This window comes from Mustela lutreola, chromosome 8, assembly GCF_030435805.1.
Source record: "Mustela lutreola isolate mMusLut2 chromosome 8, mMusLut2.pri, whole genome shotgun sequence".
Taxonomy (NCBI): domain Eukaryota; kingdom Metazoa; phylum Chordata; class Mammalia; order Carnivora; family Mustelidae; genus Mustela; species Mustela lutreola.
The window spans coordinates 144,936,549-144,955,223 of NC_081297.1; the positions used below are offsets into that span (position 1 = coordinate 144,936,549).

Sequence of the window (18,675 nt, forward strand, 5' to 3'; positions counted from 1 at the left end):
ATAACATTATGACATATTTGCAAGTGAAAGGCTTTTGTCTCATTTGCAATTTGCCACGGAAATTGATGGAGAAAAATGTTACAGGTCTTTTATGCAATAGACACAAGTAGTAGTATATAAGATATGTATTTCTGGTATATAGTTGAATCATTGCAGTAATAAGGCTCTGACTCTGGAGATCTGTTACTCAAAGTATAGAGTTTGATGTCAGGAAAAAAAATTGACAAGTAGTAAAAAGTCAGATTTTCAAATGTTAGGTTGGTCATTGGACTAGTTTAGTCAGGGTGGAATAAGTTTAATATTATGCTTTTTTCTTAATACCTTTGCCCTTTTCAGGAATATGGTAGGTTTACTAATGGTGAAAGGGGCAATTACTTCTTCCTTTCGATTGAGTTCATTGTCTAAAACTTGCAGTATATCATGTAGAAAGGATGAAGGCAGACATCCTTGCCTTATTCCTGAACTTAGGGGGAAAGCGTTCGGTATTTTGCCACTGAGTATATTGTAAGCACTAAGTTTTTCACTGATGTCCTTCATCTGGTTGAGGATGTTCCCAACTCCTCCTAGTTTGCTGGGAGGTTTGTTTGTTTTTTTCCCCAAGAACAGATGTTGATTTTATCAAAAATTTTAAAGCATCTATTGAGATATTCATATGCTTTTTCTTTTTTAGTTTGTTAATATGGTGAATTATGTTGATTGGCTTTTGAATGTTGAACCAACCTTGCATTCCTGAGGATAAACTCCTTTGGTATTATGTATTATCCTTTTTATATGTTAGTTCCAAGTCAAGATTTTCTTTTTAAACATATTTTTCTAAAGATTTTTTTTACTTGAGAGAGAGTACAAAGGAAGAGGGAGAAGCAGACACCCTGCTGAGCAAGGAAAGCCCAACATGGGGCTTGATCCCAGGACCTGGAGATCATGACCTAAGCCAAAGGCAGACACTCAACCAACTGAGCCATCCAGGTGCCCCTCAAGTTAGGATTTTCTCTCTTTCTAGATTTTATTTATTTATTTATTTGCCAGAGAGAGAGAGAAAGAGAAGCACAAGCAAGGGGAGCGACAGGCAGAGGCAGGGGTAGAAGCAGACTCCCCACTGAACAGGGAGCCTGATGTAGGACTCCATCCCAGGACCCTGAGATAACGACCTGAGCTGAAGGCAGACACTTAAGTGACTGAGCCACTCAGGCATCCCTCAAGTTAAGATTTTCTTAATAATATTTGCCTCTATGTTTATGAGGGATGTTATCCTATAGTTTTCTTGTGTTGTCTTTGTCCAGTTTTGATGTCAGATAATGGTATCCTTGTACAATATGATGGAAAGTTTTCTCTCCTCTTTTTCAGGAAGAGTGTGTAGAATTGGTTTCTTAAAAGTTTGATAGAAGGGGCGCCTGGGTGGTTCAGTGGGTTAAGCCTCTGCCTTCGGCTCAGGTCATGATCCCAGGGTCCTGGGATAGAGCCCCACATCGGGCTCTCTGCTCAGCGGGGAGCCTGCTTCCTCCTCTCTCTCTCTCTGCCTGCCTCTCTGTCTGCTTGTGATCTCTGTCTGTCATAACTAAATAAAAAATCTTATTGATTTATTTGACAGACAGAGATCACAAGTACGCAGAGAGGCAGGCAGAGAGAGAGAGAGAGGGAAGCAGGCTTCCTGCGGAGCAGAGAGCCCAATGCGGGGCTCGATCCCAGGACCCTGAGATCATGACCCGAGCCGAAGGCAGCAGCCCAAACCACTGAGCCACCCAGGCGCCCCCTAAATAAAAAATCTTAAAAAAAAAAAAGTTTGGTAGAATTCACTAGTGAAGCCATCTGGAGCTTTCTTTGTGGAAAAGTTAAGTAAATTTAATTTCTCTAATAGATATTGTGTTATCAGGTTATGTATTTCTTCTTGCATGAACTTTGGTATTTTGTGTCTTTTAAAGATTTTGTCCTTTTCCTCTATATTGTCCTATTTATTGGTATGGCGAGTTCATAATATTCCCTTACTACCATTTTGCAATGTATAGGGTCTGTGTCTTTATTACCTTCATCATTCTCGATATTGATCTTATCTTTTTTCTATTGTATCTTATTTTTTTCTGTTCCAGTCTATTTACAGAATTAGTCATTTTGTTGACCTCACAAAACCAGCTTTTGGTTTTATTGATGTTTTTCTATTATTTTTCTGTTTCCTATTTCAATTATTTTCACTTTAATCTTTTTAATTTTAATTCTTATGCTTACTTTGGGTTTTATTTGCTCATCCATCCTTAAAGTAGAAACTGAAGTAATTCATTTGAGACATTTGTTATTTTATAATATAGCTGTTTCTAGTGCTGTGATTTTTCCTCTATGTACTGCTTTAACTGCATCCCCACCATTCTGATATTTTTTCATTTTTATTCAGTTCAAAATACTTTCTTTCTTTTAGATTTTTTTAAAAAATATTTTATTTGTTTATTTGACAGAGAGCTAGAGAGAGAGCACAAGTAAGCAGAGCGGCAGGGAGAGGGAGAGAGAGAAGCAGGCTCTCCGCTGAGCAGGGAGCCCGATGCGGGGCTCCATCCCAGGACCCTGGAATCACAACCCGAGCTGAAAGCAGCCGCTCAACCAACTGAGCCACCTGGGAGCCCCTCTTTTAGATTTTTTTATTTCACTCGTGTGTTATTTAAGTGTATGTTGTTTAGTTTCTAAATATTTGGGGAATTTCCAGGGGTCTTACTGTTACTGATTTCTAATTTAATTCCATTGTAGTCAAAGAACATACTTGAAACTTTTTTTTTAGGAGGCTCCACACCCAATATGGGGCTCAAATTTACAGCCCCAAGATCAGGAGTCAAATGTTCTACCGACTGAGCCAGGCAGGCGGCCGCTAGAAATGACTTTAACATTTTAAATTTTTTTCAGGCTTGTTTTGTGGTTTAGAATATGGTCTGTCTTGGTAATTATTTCATGTATATACGAAACTAAGCATTTCTCAGTTTTAAGCATCCATACTTTCGTTTTGTTTTGTTTTGTTTCTTTTAGAGTTTATTTTTCCGAGAGAGAGAATGCATATGCAAGCTGGGGGACGGGCATGGAGAGGGACCGGGAGAGAGAGTTTTGAGCAGACTCTGCGCTGAGTGCAGAGCCCGACCCAGGGCTTGATCTCAAGACCCCGAGATTACAACCTGAACCGAAACCAAGAGTCAGACACCTAGCCGACGGAGCGCCCCAGGTGCCCCCATAGTTTTGTAATTATTATTTAGTTACATTCATAGTAATTGGGGAGGGTGTCGGTTATTGTCTGGAGCCAGAAGATGTCTACCTCTCAGAGGCAGGCTCTGTGTCCCATTTGCCTTTCTCGCCCCTCAGCACGTCTCCTGGACCCAGATGGAAGCTGAGCAGACACGGCTGAACGGCTGGGGGGCGCTCAGAAATGGTTAGACTGTGTTCTTGTTTTTGACTCAGAAAATATCCTCACTGTGCCGTGTGATGGGTTGGAGTCACCCCCCCTTTTATGTCTTTGTATCCCTACAGGACTTCGAACGTCGCTTGGCACACGGAAGGCGCTTGGGCAGCGCAGGTGGCCCAGAATGGGACTAGAGAGATGGCTACAGGGGGGCTGCCTCCGACTGGTGAGGCTTCCAGGCCGCCCCGAGGCACCTGGCAAGCTGCTCTGGCCACAGTTGGAGGGGCTGTCCTGTCACAAAGCCCCCTGAGACGTGATGTCACACACAGACACCACTGACCTTGCAAAAGGGAGGGGCTGGGCCCCGGACTCCCAGACTTAGCTGAGCTCCCGTGCCCTTCACAGGCTCAGTCCCGGAGCCAGACGGGAGGCGAGGAGGACGTTGCCTGGACACTGGTGTGGTCGCTGGGTGCTCCGCAGACCGCTGACACCATCGAGGTTGGCAACTTGGGCAAACGGTCTCGAAGGCTGTGCTCTTAGGCTCCCAAGCAGGTGCAAATAGTCTTTTCTGCTCTCAGCTTCCTACCCGGCACTCCCCTTCCCTTCTCTCCCACGGCACCCACGGACTCTCCCCCTCCAGACCACCGCTCAGGAAAAGCCTGGTAACTTTGCTCACACTAAATTGTAAGTGACTAAAAAGCTTCCTGGTGAATACATGGCCGGCGGGGTTCTCCTAGAAGGTGGTCGGGAGAAGGGAGGCGCGCGGGGCCCTGCAGAGAGGGGAAGCGAGCCAAGCCTGGCAAAGGCCCCCAGGGTTTGGTGTGGCGCCCAGCGGACTGGCGACCTTGGTGGGAGAGTCTGGGAGGTTTGCAGGGCCGGGGAGAGATGGAGGCAGCTGTGGGGTGAGGCGAGGCCGAGAGGAGTGAAGACACCCGGGACAGACAGCTGGAGGGCTGGGGCGGACGGTGGGGGCCGTGACAGTGGTCGCTGGGGCAGGGATCTGGTCCAAGGGAGAAGGCTTTTTTTTTTTTTTCTGAAAAGTTTTTTAAAAGATTTTATTCATTTATTTGACAGACAGAGATCACAAGTAGGCAGAGAGGCAGGCAGAGAGAGGAGGAAGCAGCGTCCACGCTGAGCAGAGAGCCCGATGTGGGGCTCGATCCCAGGACCCTGGGATCATGACCTGAGCTGAAAGCAGAGGCTTTAACCCACTGAGCCACCCAGGTGCCCCGAGAAGGCATTTTTTTTTAAATGGGAGAGATGAGCTGTGTGTGAAATGCTGATTAGGAGCCTGAAGAGAAGGAAAGGCTGAATGTATCAGTGAGAGACAGGGGCCCCCAAACACCCAGGCGGGGAGAAGACCAGATGGAACCGAGCATGGAGCACAGAGTGGGGCTGGTCCAGAGAGCAGGGGGCAGCCGACTCCCTGAGCGGGGAGCAGAGAATGGGCGGGTTTGGCGGCAGAGAGTGGAGGAACTCCCGTCTGGGGGTGCCTGAGTTACCTGCTGAGAGTGGAACATGTGGGCGTGGGGGTACAGGGCTTAATGGAGATTCTGAACTTGTCCCTGGGGAGACTAGGGAGCTCCCTTGAGAAGTGGAGGCTTCCCAGGCTACGTGGGGTCTGGCTCACGTTGGAGACCTTGACTTTACTGTGCCCTTGACTTGTATGGAGTTTGACCCTGCCGATGGGATTTCAGACGGAGAGGATCTTTTTGAGAGACTAGGGGTTTCCCCCAGGACTCCTCAAATTACAAGAGTAAATAATAATGATTAAAAACGAACACTTTCAAATATTTCCTGTTACACAGCATTTCTGAAGTAAGTAGCTACCGACATCTGGGGTCATTTTACACCAAATGTTCAATAGAGTGATTCCTTTTTCCTTCATCCTAACCCAAGTCCCTTTCCTCAACCCGGTTCTCTGAGAACTACCTTCCCAGCTCCGAGGGCATTGAAAACTAGCTTTTGTTTGGGACTCCGAGGTCTTGGGAGAAATTCCCGAGCATTTCCAAGCTCCCAGGGCTAGCTCAGTCTGTCCTAAGTCTGGCCCTGGCTGAGCCCTGCGGGTGGAGGTCCTGGCCTTTCCGGATCGTCTCTGGCCCGTCGCACTCCCTGTGAGCCGCCCAGGAAAGGAACAGGGATCCTGGGCCTGCGCGATGCACTGACTGTGGACCCATCTTTTCTTCTTAGACTGAAAATGGTGTTTGGACTGGGCTGCCAGAGAGAGAGGTAAAGTTTACATGGGCCACAGGGCCTCGAGTGACCAGGGTGGGGGACCCCCACTTGGGTCTAAGAGGGAGGGAAAACAGGGTTTTCTATTCCCCTTTCCTTGATTGTTCCAGTAGCTCTGGGACTCAGGGTTGGGGTGGAAGGCCTGGTCCTGGCAGCTGGGACCTGCCTGTTCGTGCGCATGCGTGTATATGTGTGCACGTGCGTGTGTGCGCGTGCATGCATGCATGTATATGTGTGCATGTGTGTGCGTGCGTGTGTATGTGTGCACGTGCGTGTGCGTGCGTGCGTGTGTGTGTGCGTGTGATTGTGCACGCACACAGGGAGCCACTGTCCCAGCAGTGTCAAGGTGCTCCTGTTGTGCCAGGGGAGGGGGCCCAGAAGAGGTGGGGGAGTCATGGGGATACAGTTTCTGATCAGAATGGTGGGATCTGTCAGTCCAGAGCAGGGGGGCCTTGGAGGACCTGGTGGGGTGGGGAAGAGCTGATCGGGCACTGAGTCCCCAGTCACGGCCGGGATCTTGCTTTCTGGCTGGACCCAGGTGGACCCCCTGGTGGAACCAGGGGACAAATTCGGAAGGAAAGGAGAAGGGATGTGCTCCAGGCTCTGCGTCTGGCTCTCAGCGGAGGCACAGAGCCTGGTCCCCGCCACACCATCCCCGAGAGGCGGGAAGCCCCCTCGAGCCCGGTTACAGCTGAGGGATTTATTCACCTGCAGTGTCGGACATGCACAGGCGGCGTTGGCCGTGGGGTTTGGGGTGGGAGGAACCCGGTGCCCCCCACCCGGCCCTGCAGTGAGGGCACGAGGTGCCCAGCTTTACCCTCAACTCCACTTTCCTTCCAGGCTCTACAAGCCCCTGTACACAGCGCACCTCTTCATTCTTGCAGGTAAGGGCCTGGGCACTGGGGCCATGGCGAGAGTGGGGGGGCCATGGGGGGTGCTGGTTCTCACCTCAAGGTCGCCCCACTCTCCAGCTGCCTACGGCCCGGGCTCCCAGGGACTGGCCGTGCTGCTCAGAGTCAGGGCTGCCCTTCCTCCCTTCCTCGGTACCTTCCTGGTGAAACGGATTTGAACCCACATTTGATTCGAAAACCCATCCTACCCCCTCCCCAGAAAACCCACAAACCAGAACCCGTACAGCCTCGTGTACTGTGGCAGTGACCTTCAACTCTGGCCTGCACACCGGTAATGGGAAATCACGTCTCCCCTCATACACTTCAATACCTAATGTCTTTCATTTCCAGTTCAGTTTAAAAGGATGGGGTTTCTGGCACATTGTAAATCCTGGCATTGTCATGTGATTGTCTTGCTCTTAAATGTTTCATTCAGTCTTTCTCCACCGCTGCAGGTGTGGTGTACTACTATTTTCAGGGGCCTGTGGGGAAGACAGCCCCTGACCATGACATGGCTGAGGAGCCCTCACAGGTGAGTGCAGTGGAGGCCGGGGTGGTCTCACCGTAGCCTGAGTAGAGGTCACGCTCCTTGACCTCAACTGTTAACCAGCTGTGTGCGTGTGCAGGCATGCGTGTGTGCGTGTGTGCGTGTGTGCGTATGAACGTGAGGGCTCTGCAGAAATCGGCTGTGTTTCTGGCGAAGTGTCAGACTGAGGCTCCATCCCTCGTGGGCTGGCTGTATAGTCGCCTCGGGGCTCTGCGGCCGTGGCCGTGTCCATGACGTCCACAAACCAAAAGGAGGAGATGGTCCCTTATTCATGTGAGTAGTTCTGGAACGTGGCTCAGTGCTCATATGTCAATGGGTGGCAGGGAGCAGGACGCCTGCCTGGGGTTCATACTCTCCTCCATGTCCCAGAGCTAAGAACCCAGTGCAGAAGCCCCTGCTCCCAGCCCCGGGCGGCACGCTGGGCGCCCACCAAGGGCCGCATGCCGGACTACATACCGTGTCCGCGTGCTCAGTCATTGTAACCCTCACAGGAGCCCAGCAGCTCGCACTTCATGTAGACGGGAAGCAGGCCCCCGGGGGACAGTGACGAGCCAGGCTGCCCGAGGTGACAGGCCAGAACCACATCCTTGGTCTCTGGAGGCCTGCCGCTCTCTGCGGAGGGGATTCCCATAGAGGCAAGGGAGTCAGTGACTCAGAAGCACCGAGAAGTATGTGCTACACCTTTTGGGGCTGACGATTCAGAGGCAGGGGGCCCCTAAGAAGGCCCGTGTTGGCAAGTGCCTTGCAGGTGCCTTGGAAACAAGGCCACTTGTTTCCTTTGTTGTTGTTGTTTAAAGTAACTGGTCACGTTTCCACTTAAAAAAAGGTTCAATGTCATCAAAGGTAGGCATGTACACAGTTTGCTTCTTCAAAGTTTTAAGACCTGAAACCAACAAATGGCTGCCTTGTGCCCCGCGCCCCAGGGTGGGAATCTTCCCAGCCTCCAAACTTTCCAGCCAGAGCCTTTGATTTTTCCTGTGTTTTTTTTTTTTTTTAAGGTTTTTATTTATTTATTTGAAAGAGAGACAGTGAGAGAGAGCATGAGAGAGGAGAAGGTCAGAGGGAGAAGCAGACTCCCCATGGAGCTGGGAGCCCAATGTGGTACTCGATCCCAGGACTCTGGGATCATGACCCGAGCCGAAGGCAGTCGCCCAACCAACTGAGCCACCCAGGCGCCCTGATTTTTCCTGTTTCTAAATACCAAAGCTCATCCTGCTTTGTCTTGAATTTTCAGATTTAAACAGCCAGTGAATTCCTTTCTTTTTTTAAAGATTTTATTTATTTGACAGAGATCACAAGTAGACAGACAGAGAGAGAGAGGGAAACAGGCTCCCTGCGGAGCAGAGAGCCTGATGCGGGGCTCGATCCCAGGACCCTGAGATCATGACCTGAGCCCAAGACAGAGGCTTAACCCGCTGAGCCACCCAGGCACCGCAGCCAGTGAGTTCCTGCGGTGGGAGCAGAGGACTGAGCTCTGGGAACCGTGCGCCGCCCTCCAGCACACACACCAGCTCCCTCCAGCCTTCCAGTATAGCTACCGCCGGGCTTTTGAATCATAAAATTTCTAACCTGAGGAATGACATTTTCAGTCGTTAAAATCTTTTAAATAACATGGTTGCCATTTGGGTGACTTTTCTATCATTTTGCCTTTTAAGTCCCCCTCCACTGTAGCGGGCTCATTGTTGGCACCTGCGTAACCCCCACCACAACTGAAAAACAGAGCAGTTCCATCCCTTCCAAGAGTTCCTCGGGACTCACGTGCAGTCAGCCCTTCCCCCACCCCGACATCCGGCGAAGAGTTTTCTGTTCTGATAGTTTGGCCTTTGCAAGATTGCCCTGTAAGTGGAGACAGCTGCCTGTCGTCTGGTCTCTCACTGACTTTGGGGCAGGTGAGGCTTCTCTCGGCACGTGGGCAGCCCAGCTCGTTTGTTCCTCCTCCGAGCTGGGCAGGTGTCCTTCGTAGGGGGGCTGCTGCAGTTTGTCTGCACAGCACCTGAGAGAAATCTGGGTGTTTTTGGTTGGGAACAATCACAAATAAAGCCTCTAAGGGTCATAGATTAAAGCCTGGGTGGCTCAGTCCGTTTAAGTGTCCAACTCTTGGTTTCTGCTTAGGTTATGCTCTGCAGTTATGGGATCGAGCCCCTGCATCAGGCTCTGCACCCAGTGGGGAATCTGCTTCAAGATTCTCTCTCCCCTTGGGCCTCCCCCATTCGTGCTTTCTCCAAAATAAATAAATAAAATCTTTTTAAAAGCCCCACTATCAATATTCATTTATAAGTTTTGTATCAACATCGGTTTTTTCCTTCCCTTTACGCCGGCAACCAGGCTGGTGGGTCATGGGGTCGGCGTTTGGTTGGTTTGGTAAGACCCCAGCACTTTCAGAGGGGTCGCGGCCCATTTTGCTCGGTCATCAGCCCTGAGGGCGAGCTTCCAGTGGTTCCATATCTGCCCCAGCACTTGCCATGAGTTTTTGGCCATTTGGGGGGCGTCTTTACATTAGACAGTACATTTAGACAAATTAGGTGCTTTCTCTGTTGGTCTCTGTGGAGCCATATCTCCCAGAGCCCGCCCTCCTGCTGTCCCCACACTGACAGCATGTCCTGGAGGTTCGCTTCTCAGCTGTCCTGGGACCTCCCTTTCTCATCGCTCTGGGGAGCCCCTATCACCCAGGGGACATTTTGATGGAACACAACCTCTAGGGGAACCTCTGCTTCCTGGGGGGTAGTTCTGAGATATCACGTGTCTGAAATAGTCTTAATCCGTATTAAGGATTAAGAGTTCAGGTAGGTATAGGATTCCAGACTAGAAATACTCTTCTCATAGATTCTGAAGATTCTCATTGTCCTCTGGCTTCAAAGACTTTCAAAGAAAGGTCTGAGAAAAGTTGAATTCCTAGAACGGACTTTTTCCTTTGTATTTCTGGAAGTTTTTTGTTTCCTGGTCCTCGGTGTTCTGAGATTTATTGATGACAAAATCCGGAGCTCATCTCCGCCATCCATTGTCCTGGATGCTTGCTGACTCCTCCTCTTCTGCAAACCCATGTCCCTCACGTTTGGGAAATTGTCTTGATGACACGGGGATGTATTCACCTGGAATCTCCCCATCCCCTCGGCCTGCTGGCTGTTCCCTCGCAGAAAGATCTATGAGGGGCGCCTGGGGGGCTCAGTGGGTTAAGCCTCTGTCTTCGGCTCAGGTCATGATACCAGGGTCCTGGGATCGAGCCCCGCATCAGGCTCTCTGCTCAGCGGGGAGCCTGCTTCCCCTCCTTGCGCCCCGCCCCCCCCACCCCCCCACCCCGCCTGCCTCTGCCTGCTTGTGATCTCTGTCAAATAAATAAATAATTAATTTAAAAAAGAAAAAAAGAAAGAAGGAGCTATGAATTAGCTGTGGGAGCTCCTGGTCTCTTCTCTCTGCTCTTTCTGGGAAAAAAAATTTTTTTTTTCAACTTTACCTCGTACATTTTGATTGGATTTTTCATTCCCATTATTCTTATATTTTTATTTTCAAGAATTAGACGTTTTTAGGCTGTTTCTGTGTTAGGGCCTATTCTTGTTTCATGAATGCCAAGTTTTAGCTTTCTTTTTTTTTTTTTTTTTTTAATATTTTACTTATTTATTCGACAGAGAGATCACAAGTAGGCAGAGAGGCAGGCAGAGAAGCAGGCCCCCTGCTGAGCAGAGAGCCCGATGCGGGGCTTGATCCCAAGACCCTGGGATCATGACCTGAGCTGAAGGCAGAGGCTTTAACCCACTGAGCCACCCAGGCGCCCCAAGTTTTAGCTTTCTAAGGACGTGTAGTCCTTGGGGGTCTGGTGTCTGTGTGCGTGTGTGTGGTGTGTGTGTGTTGTGTGGCCCTCAACAGTGAATTCGCCTGCCACCTCAGCCTTCCCTCCCTCCTGGCTCTCTCTGTCACACAGCTTGAAGGGGAGACCTTAAGGCCGGTGTGGGGGCCGATGGATAAGTGCTACCCTGGGACCACTCAGGTAGGTCAGGGCCGGGGGACCCCACTTTCCCTGGAGTGGGCCTCCTGGGCAGGTGCAGTGGGAGGACGGGCCCCTCGGGCGTGAGTCACTTCTGTCTCCCCCTGTAGAGACGCAGAGTGAAGAGCGGGAAGAAGCAAGCCTCTGAGGTAGGCGAGGCTCCCTTCTGTCTGAGCTCCATGGGACCCCGAGACACCCCTGCTGGTGGCGGGGGAGTCCCAGGGATGGTGGCACCCCCCCCCCCACCCCCCGAAACTTGCAGCTTGCTGAGAAGGGAAGGGCTCCCCTGGGAAGGTGCGGCGGACGGGGCAGGAGGGTGAGGCGCTGAGGGCCCTCCCGCCCGTGCCCCCCCCCACCTCCTCCCCGCAGGCCAGGACCCCCAAGGCAACGGGAGGACTGAGCAGTGCTGCCCCCACGGAGGAGACTGAGCTCTGGTCTCAGCGTGCGGGGGAGGTGAGGCCCCCAGAGGAGGAAGCCGGCAGCCTGGGCCCTGTGGCCAAGGAGCAAGAGGCGGCGGGGACCCCAGGCTGGAGGGTGAGGAAGCCTGGTGCCTCCACAGGAACATCCCCAGCGTGGGCCCTTCTGCGACGCCCCAGGCGCTGGGGCGGGGGGGGGGATGAGGCGGAGGACCGTGTTGGGGAGGGAGATGGCTGCCCAAACTGCCCGCCCAGGGAGGAAGGAGCCGTAAGGGGCGGAGCAGCAGCAGCCCCGGTGGGTGCGAGTGGGTCGGACCCGCTTCCCCTGGCCTCCCCCTGCTCTGCGATGCGGCTCCTGCCTCCTGCCGCCATGTGCCCCGTCCTTCCTCCCAGGTGAGCAGAGACGTCGGACAGGAGACCACGGCACACCCTCCGGGTAAGACGGCAGACCCGCCGGGCTGCCCAGGGACCCTGCAGAGCTGCCAGGGGGCCCGGCCTCTCTCAGGCCTCCAGCCCGGCACCCAGGCGGGGAAGGAAGAGGCCCAGGTAGCCAGATGCCCTGCCCCGCCTGAAGGTCTCCGCTGCCTCCTGCCTCCTTCCCGGTCAGTAGGAACCTGAGGCCTCTTGCCCTGGGTGCCCAGAACAGCGCTGGCCTGTTCCCACAGCGTCAGAGGGCGCCCCGGCCCTGGGGACACACCGCCCCAAAGGGACCCACAGGGCATGCCCGTTTGTGCTTTGTAGAAGTATCTGAGGAGGACAGCGAGGAGGAAAGGCCTGGGGGCTGGGTCCCCCAGCTCCTGCAGAAGCTCTGGCTGGACTGGTTCCCAGCCACTGACATCCCGAAGACGCAGAACCACGAGTGACCAAGTGTCCAATAAATCCGGAGACCTGCTGCTTCTCCTGGCCCAGCCGCTTCCTTTCAGGGGCTTTGTCTAAACGCAGCAAGGCCTGGTCCACACTCCCTGCCCAGACGAGCTGCCCCTGAGCCGCCCCCACAACTGCTGGTCCTGCGGAGAGGCTCCCGGCCCCATGCCAAGGGGCAGAGCAAGTTCCCCGAGGGTGGAGAGCTGGGGAGCTCCATGGCGTGACCACACTCGGAAGGTGCTGGGGGGCCCCCGTCAGGGGTGCTGTTGGGTACGGGGCGGAGGGGTGTCCTCTGGCGAAAGAGACACCCTGACCTCTCCGGTCCGCAAACAGTTCCCTGAAGGCACCAGGTGGTCTGCCCAGGACCTGGCTAAGTGGGTGCCTCCCGGGCGCTCAGTCCAGAACTGGCCAGTTGTGGGCACAGGGGGAGGACAGCAGTCCTGCTCTCGGCCGGGGCTCCAGGCTAACAGGGTCACGGCCCTAGAAGTCAGAGCAGGACCACCGGACCCAGCAGCTAATCTGGTGTAATCATCCCGTTGGGTTAGGGGGAACCAGAAGCCCAGGACAGGCAAGTACCGGCCCAGGGCCACAGAGAACCCCGGCAGAGCAAGAATGAAATCCAGGGTGTCCTCCTCCAAGTCTCCACGTGGCCGCCGTCGCCTCTGGCCATTCCACTCTCACGTGGGTCCAAGGCTGACCCCTGTCCCTAGGGTACCTGGGGCCCCCAGGTCTCACTGCCTACCCCTGGCCAAGTCTCCTGAGAGTCTAGCTTGACTCAGCCACTCAGAGGACCGTGCCCCAGGTTGGAGCCCCGATGAGTGTCCTCCTTCTGCTCCAGCCTGGCCACGAATGGTAACTTCTTGGCAGGTGCCTAGACGGAGGCGTCCCTGAGGAGCTGGGAAAGGTGTCTCACCTAGCTTGGGGTGACTGAAAGGCTTAGGGAGGTGGTTCATTCCCGGACTGCCAAAGGGTTCCCAGGGAAAGTTCTGGCACCAGTGGACTGAGCCCTGGGTGTTAACCTGGCACCCTCCCCCCTTCATGGCCATCCTTGGGTTTCCCCACCTTTGAGGGCGTCGTAGAAGAAGGGGAAAGAGAGCTGGTGCTGGGGTGCCTGGGTGGTTCAGTGAGTTAAGCCTTTGCCTTCGGCTCAGGTCATGATCTCAGGGTCCTAGGATGGAGCCCTACATCAGGCTCTCTGCTCAACCGGGAGCCTGCTTCCCCCCTGCTCTGCCTATTTGTGATCTCTGTCAAATAAATAAATAAAATCTTTAAAAAAAAAAAAAAAAAAAAAAAAAAAGCTGGTGCTGCTGGCAGAGCTGCTGGGCCGTGGGGTGGTGCGTGGCGCTGGACCTGAGAGGTGGGTGTCCAGGCTGAGTGGGGCCCTGTCCACCCCCACCAGGGCCTGGCTGAGGGCTCTCAGCAGCAGGTTCTATCTCTGCCTGGCATGAGTCAACACCTAAGGACAGACATCGTCCCTATCCCAAGTCACCAGGATTGGGTCCCCGTGGGTAACTAGGGGTAAGTGTGTGTCTACTGGCCCTCAGCATCCCCATCTCTCAATTGGGATCACGTGCAAGGTCAAGGTCAGGATGGCTCAGGCCAGGATGGCTCAGGCCGGGGCAGGGGCAGGGGCTGGCCCTGGGGAGGCTGCTGAGGACCCATCACGGCTGGGGGTGGGGCGGGGCGGTCAGGGGTCCCTGGAGGGGACTCGGAAGCCAGGGTGGAGCCACCCAAACCGGTTTATTGGCACAGCACGGCCCCGCTGAGGAGCCAGTGGGGGAGCTGCCTCCCTCTAGCGAGGCACGGCGCAGAGCTGGTAGGGGGCGGGGGTCACCAGGAAGGAGAAGGTGCCGTGGTCGCTGGGCCGGGGCTGCCCGGGGGGCACCGAGAAGTCGAAGCGCTGCAGGAGGCGGGTGAAGAAGAGGAAGAGCTCCATGCGGGCCAGGGGCTCCCCGAGGCAGACACGGCGGCCTGCGGGAGTCCGGGGGTGCGCCGTGAGCCCGCGGGCCTGGGCCCCACCCTCCCGGGCTCCCTCCGCAGGGGCCGGCGAGTCGGGCAGCCCGGGCACCTGCGGAGAAGGGCATGAAGGCCTCCTGCTTGACGAATCGGCCCTCGGCGTCCAGGAAGTGCTCGGGGTCGAACCGGAAGGGCTTCTTCCAGGCCGTCTTGTCCTTCAGCACCGACGACAGGTTGGTGATAAGCCTTGTCCCCTGGCAGGAGAAGCTGGCATGAGTGGGATCTGGGCGTCCCTAGCCCAGACGCCGCCACCAAACACGGATGGGCACACACTCTGCCCAGCACACGCCCAGACTCTTCCAAGTAACCCCTCGGCACCCTCTGTGTGCCCAGGGCGGGGCTGAGTGTCTCATGACCCAGGGGAGCCCACACTGTCACCGTCCCTGAGCCCAGGCTCCTCCAACACCCTGTGGTAGATTTTAGTTCATCTTCCCCAGGAGGCTGGGGGCTCTGAAGGGACAGGGCCAGCCCTGCTGGGGCTCTCGCCCCCACCCCCACTGTCTGGGGAAATGCGGACTGGGGGATCCAGAAGCCCCTCTCCCTGGGATGTCAGCCGTGCTGGGGCTGCCAGGCCGGAGGTGATGCTGAGCTCGCGCTGGGGAGCCTCGCACACCTACCTTGGGGATGAGGAAGCCCTGCACTTCGATGTCTCGGGTCGTCATGTGGGGCACGCCCAGTGGCACGATGTCCGCATAACGCTGCACCTCATGGACCACGGCCATGGTGAAGGGCATGTGGGCCTGGTCCCCCATCTCCGGTTGCCGCGCCTGCCCTATCACCTCATCTATCTCCTGTTGGACACGTCCTGGACAGACAGGCGCCCCCACAGCAGTCAGAACCCCGGGGGGTCTGGGCCCCAACCTCTGCCTGACTCCTGAGGAAGGCTGTGCCCACAAATAGGCAGCTCCTACCTCCGACCAGAGCCCAGCCTCTGCTCGGGGTTTCGGTGGGGCGGGGGTGGGGGGTGTTGCAAATCATGTTCAAGAGGCCCCAGCCTGTCCCTCTCCTCCCTCGTCCAGCCCACCGGGCCCCCAGCGTGGGCTCACGCTGCACGTCCGGGTGCAGGATCATGAGCAGCAGGGCCCAGGTCAGCGTGGTGGAGGTGGACACCATCCCGGCCGCGAACAGGTCAGATGTCACCATGCTCAGGTTCTCGTCATTGAAGCTGCTCTTGGGGTTCCCCTTGGCCTGGGCCATGCGGAGAGCGTGAGCTCTGGGGCAGAGGGAAGGAGCCCCCAAATGGTCTCCCAGCCTGCAGCCAGCAGTAATGACTGATCACGGGCTAATACAGCCACCACCCCCCCCCCCCACCTGGGTCTTGATTCATGGGGCCCTCAACCGACAGCCATGGTCCCGGACACCTCACCTTTTCCACCTCATCCAGGAAGGCGTCAGTCAGGTCTCGGGGTGGCTGGGTCGGGTCTCGGCTTGTTCTGTGTTCCCGGACTAGCTCATCTATCAGGGTCATGAAGGCCTTCTGTGCTGAGAAGAGCTTGCCAGCCAGCCCCGGGATGTGCAGGAGCACAGGGATGGTGTTCAGGACCTGTGCGGGCCACAGATCGGGGACCTTCCTGTGCCCAGGTGTTCTCTTGATTAGTCAGGACACCGCCTCCAGGGTGTCCGCTTGGCCTCCGGCCTCCGGAGTGTCCCCACCATTGACATGGTTCCTTCCTAACTTCGGCCTTGGTCCTTTTTCCCGACCCGGGGCCCAGTAGGATAAATCTAAAATCTCGATCTCATGGGCTCTAGTGGCTTCCAGTGACGGAGGTGCTAAGATTCCGTAGCCTTCTCCCGGCCCCGCCACCCTGGGCCCGCCTCCGCCGGCTCCCTCCTCTGGGACTTCCCCACCTCCAGGCCTTCCGCCTCGGAAGGGCTTCTCTCCCGCACCCCCCTCGCCCCACGCCCTCGTCCCGGAGGCCCGGTTTAGGGCGAGTCCTCCTCCCCGGCGCTCACCCCGCGGGGCTCCCCGGCGCCTCGCCCCGCACCTCGCGCAGGAGGCCCTGGTCCTCCTCCAGGCCCGCGTGCAGCCGGTCCAGCAACTTGAGGAGCCGCGGGTCGTCGTACTCGAAGCGGCGCCCGAAGGTGAGGGAGGAGATCACGTTGCTCACCGCTTTATCCAGGAGGGCGCGGGGGCTGAAGGGGCGTCCTGGGAGGGCGCAGTGCGGGGCCGAGGCTCGCCTCCACCGCCCCTTCCGCGGCCCCTCCGTCCATCCCTGACCCCGGTGTCCCTCGGCCGCAACTCTCACCGGCGTAGTCGGCGAAGGCGTCACAGAGGCTCGAGGCCTCCTCGGTCACCCACTGCTCCAGCGACTTCTTGCCCAGGCCGAAGTTGCGCAAGGCGGACAAGGAGAAGCGCCGCTGCTCCCGCCACTCGCGCCCGTAGCGCGCCAAGATCACCCCTGGGGGCGGGGAGGTGGGCGGGGCTATGGCGTGCCCGCCCCGCCCTTTCACGAAGCCCCCCGCCCCGTTTACAGCCCCGCCCCCTTGATACAGGCCCCGCCCCCTGCCCCCCTACACCCAAACTTACTCCCCACCCCCACTAAATCGCGACCACTCAGGTCGCTCTGCCAGCCGGCTCTGCTGCCAGCTGGGGGCAGGTGCTGGCCCCACTGTGCTCTGCCCACTTGACTCCGTCGCCGCCAGGGAAAGTCCTGGCCCGCCCCCTGCCTCACCCACACAGACTTTGTCTTCCTCATTGCCGGACTCTGACCTCCTGTTCCTGTTCCCCGGAGCCGGGGTTCCACGCGGCCTCGGTCAGGCCCCGCCATTATCCTCCCACGTCCCACCCAGGCACTTGGCACCAGCTCCATCCTCCACCTGCCGCCCCTCCAAATCCGCTGCCTCTTCCCTGCACTGGACGTCCACGATCCTGCCCCCGCGTGGGCCTGCCGGGGTTTGAGTCACTGCTGGCTCAGTCCCGGCCAGTCCCGGTCGGCCCCTCTTCTCCGCTTGCCTTGGGAGTACTGCTTGAACCCCAGGTGCTCATAGATGGGCATCGGCGGACGGTCGGCTGTGTCCTCGCTGTGGTACACCAGGGCCTCGCGCACGGCGTCCAGGCCATTGAGCACGACAAAGGGTGTCCAGGCCAGGTACAGGGTGAACACGTTCCCGAAGCGCTGCCGCAGCTGCAGGCCAAGGGTGGAGGGCGTTGGTCAAGCTGGGTGGTCACCAGGCTGCCAAGGCCTCAGTCTCATGGCGCCCAGGCAAGCTTGGCCTGGTGACCAGTGGGGTCACATCCTCTCTGGAGGGGGGTGGGGGCTGATGCTGGATCACACTTCTTAGCTATGACTTTGCAAAGGTGACCAATATTGTCACTAGGCTGTTAGGATCCCAACCCACAGGTGAAGAAACTCAAGTTCATAGAGGTGAGCACTGAGGTCCAAGGACCCGCAGACCCAGAGCTGAACCTGTCCCTCTCCCGATGTCAGCCTGTTTCGTGATTTAAATGGGGCTCATGTCCAGACTCCTTCCCCCTGATGTAATCAGAAGGGACCAGGTCACATAATTTAAGTGCTGTCCAGCTGGATCTCAAATCTACTGCCAAGACCACACTCCGCTCTAGGCCTTTGCGCTCTCTGATCTTTGTTTGGAAAATCCAAACTGTCCTTGAGGCACCAAGGCCCTCCCCGGCTCAGCCCTTCAAACCTGCCTCCTCTTTTCAGCCCATGCCCTTGTGCAGCCGGGGCTTCACCCACCACCTGCTGTCTGCTGCTAGGTGGGGTCCCAGGATCTCTCCTCCCAACCCCCCACCTTCGTTACCTGGTCGAAGTAGCAGAGCGCGTTCTGGAAGTCCATCTGCAACAGGTTGCCCAGCAGGGGCATCCGCACGGGGCCTGGCGGGTAGCGTGCAGCCCAGCATCTGCGTCTGTGCATCAGGTCCACCAGGAGCAGGAAGATGGCCACGGCCACGGCCAGGGGCCCCAGCGCAACCCCACTCAGCAGCCCCATGGTTGCCTCAGTGCCCGCTGGCCTCCTCTGGCACGCGGGTGTCGCTTAGCACACCAGGGACCCAGGACTAGCCAGACAGGGCGCTCTCCCACACTGAGGGAGCTCATCCAGCCGGGGCCCTGCTTTCTAAAGGGAGCCGAGAATGACCTTTGCCCTCGGCCCTGAGTCAGCATGTCAGGGCAATTGCATTGCCAGAGGGTAGGGGGAGGGGCCAGGGAAGATCAGGTGCGGGGGTGGGGTGGGGGTGGGGGGGTGGTGACCACAGGAGTCCGGTCCCTCCTGGCCTCTCCTCTCCGTGTGCTTCCCCAGGTTAGTGACATGGGGGTAGGGGAGAGATGATGAAGACCCCCCTTCAGCCTGACTGCAGGAAAAACCAGGGGTCACTGGACTTGATCCTGCCACCCAGCCATCAAGCA

At 56.2% G+C, this 18,675-nt stretch overlaps 1 protein-coding gene across 3 annotated transcripts; it reads right to left on the reverse strand.

The window, feature by feature from the left end:
• Positions 1–14,006: 14,006 nt before the first annotated feature.
• Positions 14,007–18,385, reverse strand: LOC131839562 (cytochrome P450 2D15). Of its 3 annotated transcripts, none has more exons than XM_059187151.1 (9): positions 18,071–18,385; positions 17,265–17,436; positions 16,558–16,710; positions 16,297–16,457; positions 15,678–15,854; positions 15,354–15,499; positions 14,929–15,178; positions 14,364–14,505; positions 14,007–14,266 (listed from the first exon to the last, which is right to left on the reverse strand). In XM_059187151.1, exons 1-9 carry the CDS (start codon positions 18,257–18,259, stop codon positions 14,088–14,090), a joined length of 1,569 nt encoding a protein of 522 aa, XP_059043134.1. In that variant the 5' UTR covers positions 18,260–18,385; the 3' UTR covers positions 14,007–14,087. The 3 variants fall into 3 exon arrangements, with proteins under 3 accessions (XP_059043134.1, XP_059043132.1, XP_059043133.1); XM_059187149.1 differs by having other exon boundaries at positions 14,929–15,116; positions 15,223–15,499; XM_059187150.1 differs by having other exon boundaries at positions 14,008–14,266; positions 14,929–15,116; positions 15,358–15,499.
• Positions 18,386–18,675: the final 290 nt, after the last annotated feature.

What these genes read in the sequence shown, in the direction of transcription:
- LOC131839562 (XM_059187149.1), bottom strand. Translation starts at nt 18,259, where the DNA reads ATGGGGCTGCTGAGTGGGGTTGCGCTGGGGCCCCTGGCCGTGGCCGTG. An exon ending in AGGCTGGGCTCTGGTCGGAG is followed by an intron (nt 15,117 to 15,222) that starts GTAGGAGCTGCC and finishes CTGTCTGTCCAG; the next exon opens with GACGTGTCCAACAGGAGATA. An exon ending in CTTCATGCCCTTCTCCGCAG is followed by an intron (nt 14,267 to 14,363) that starts GTGCCCGGGCTG and finishes GGACTCCCGCAG; the next exon opens with GCCGCCGTGTCTGCCTCGGG.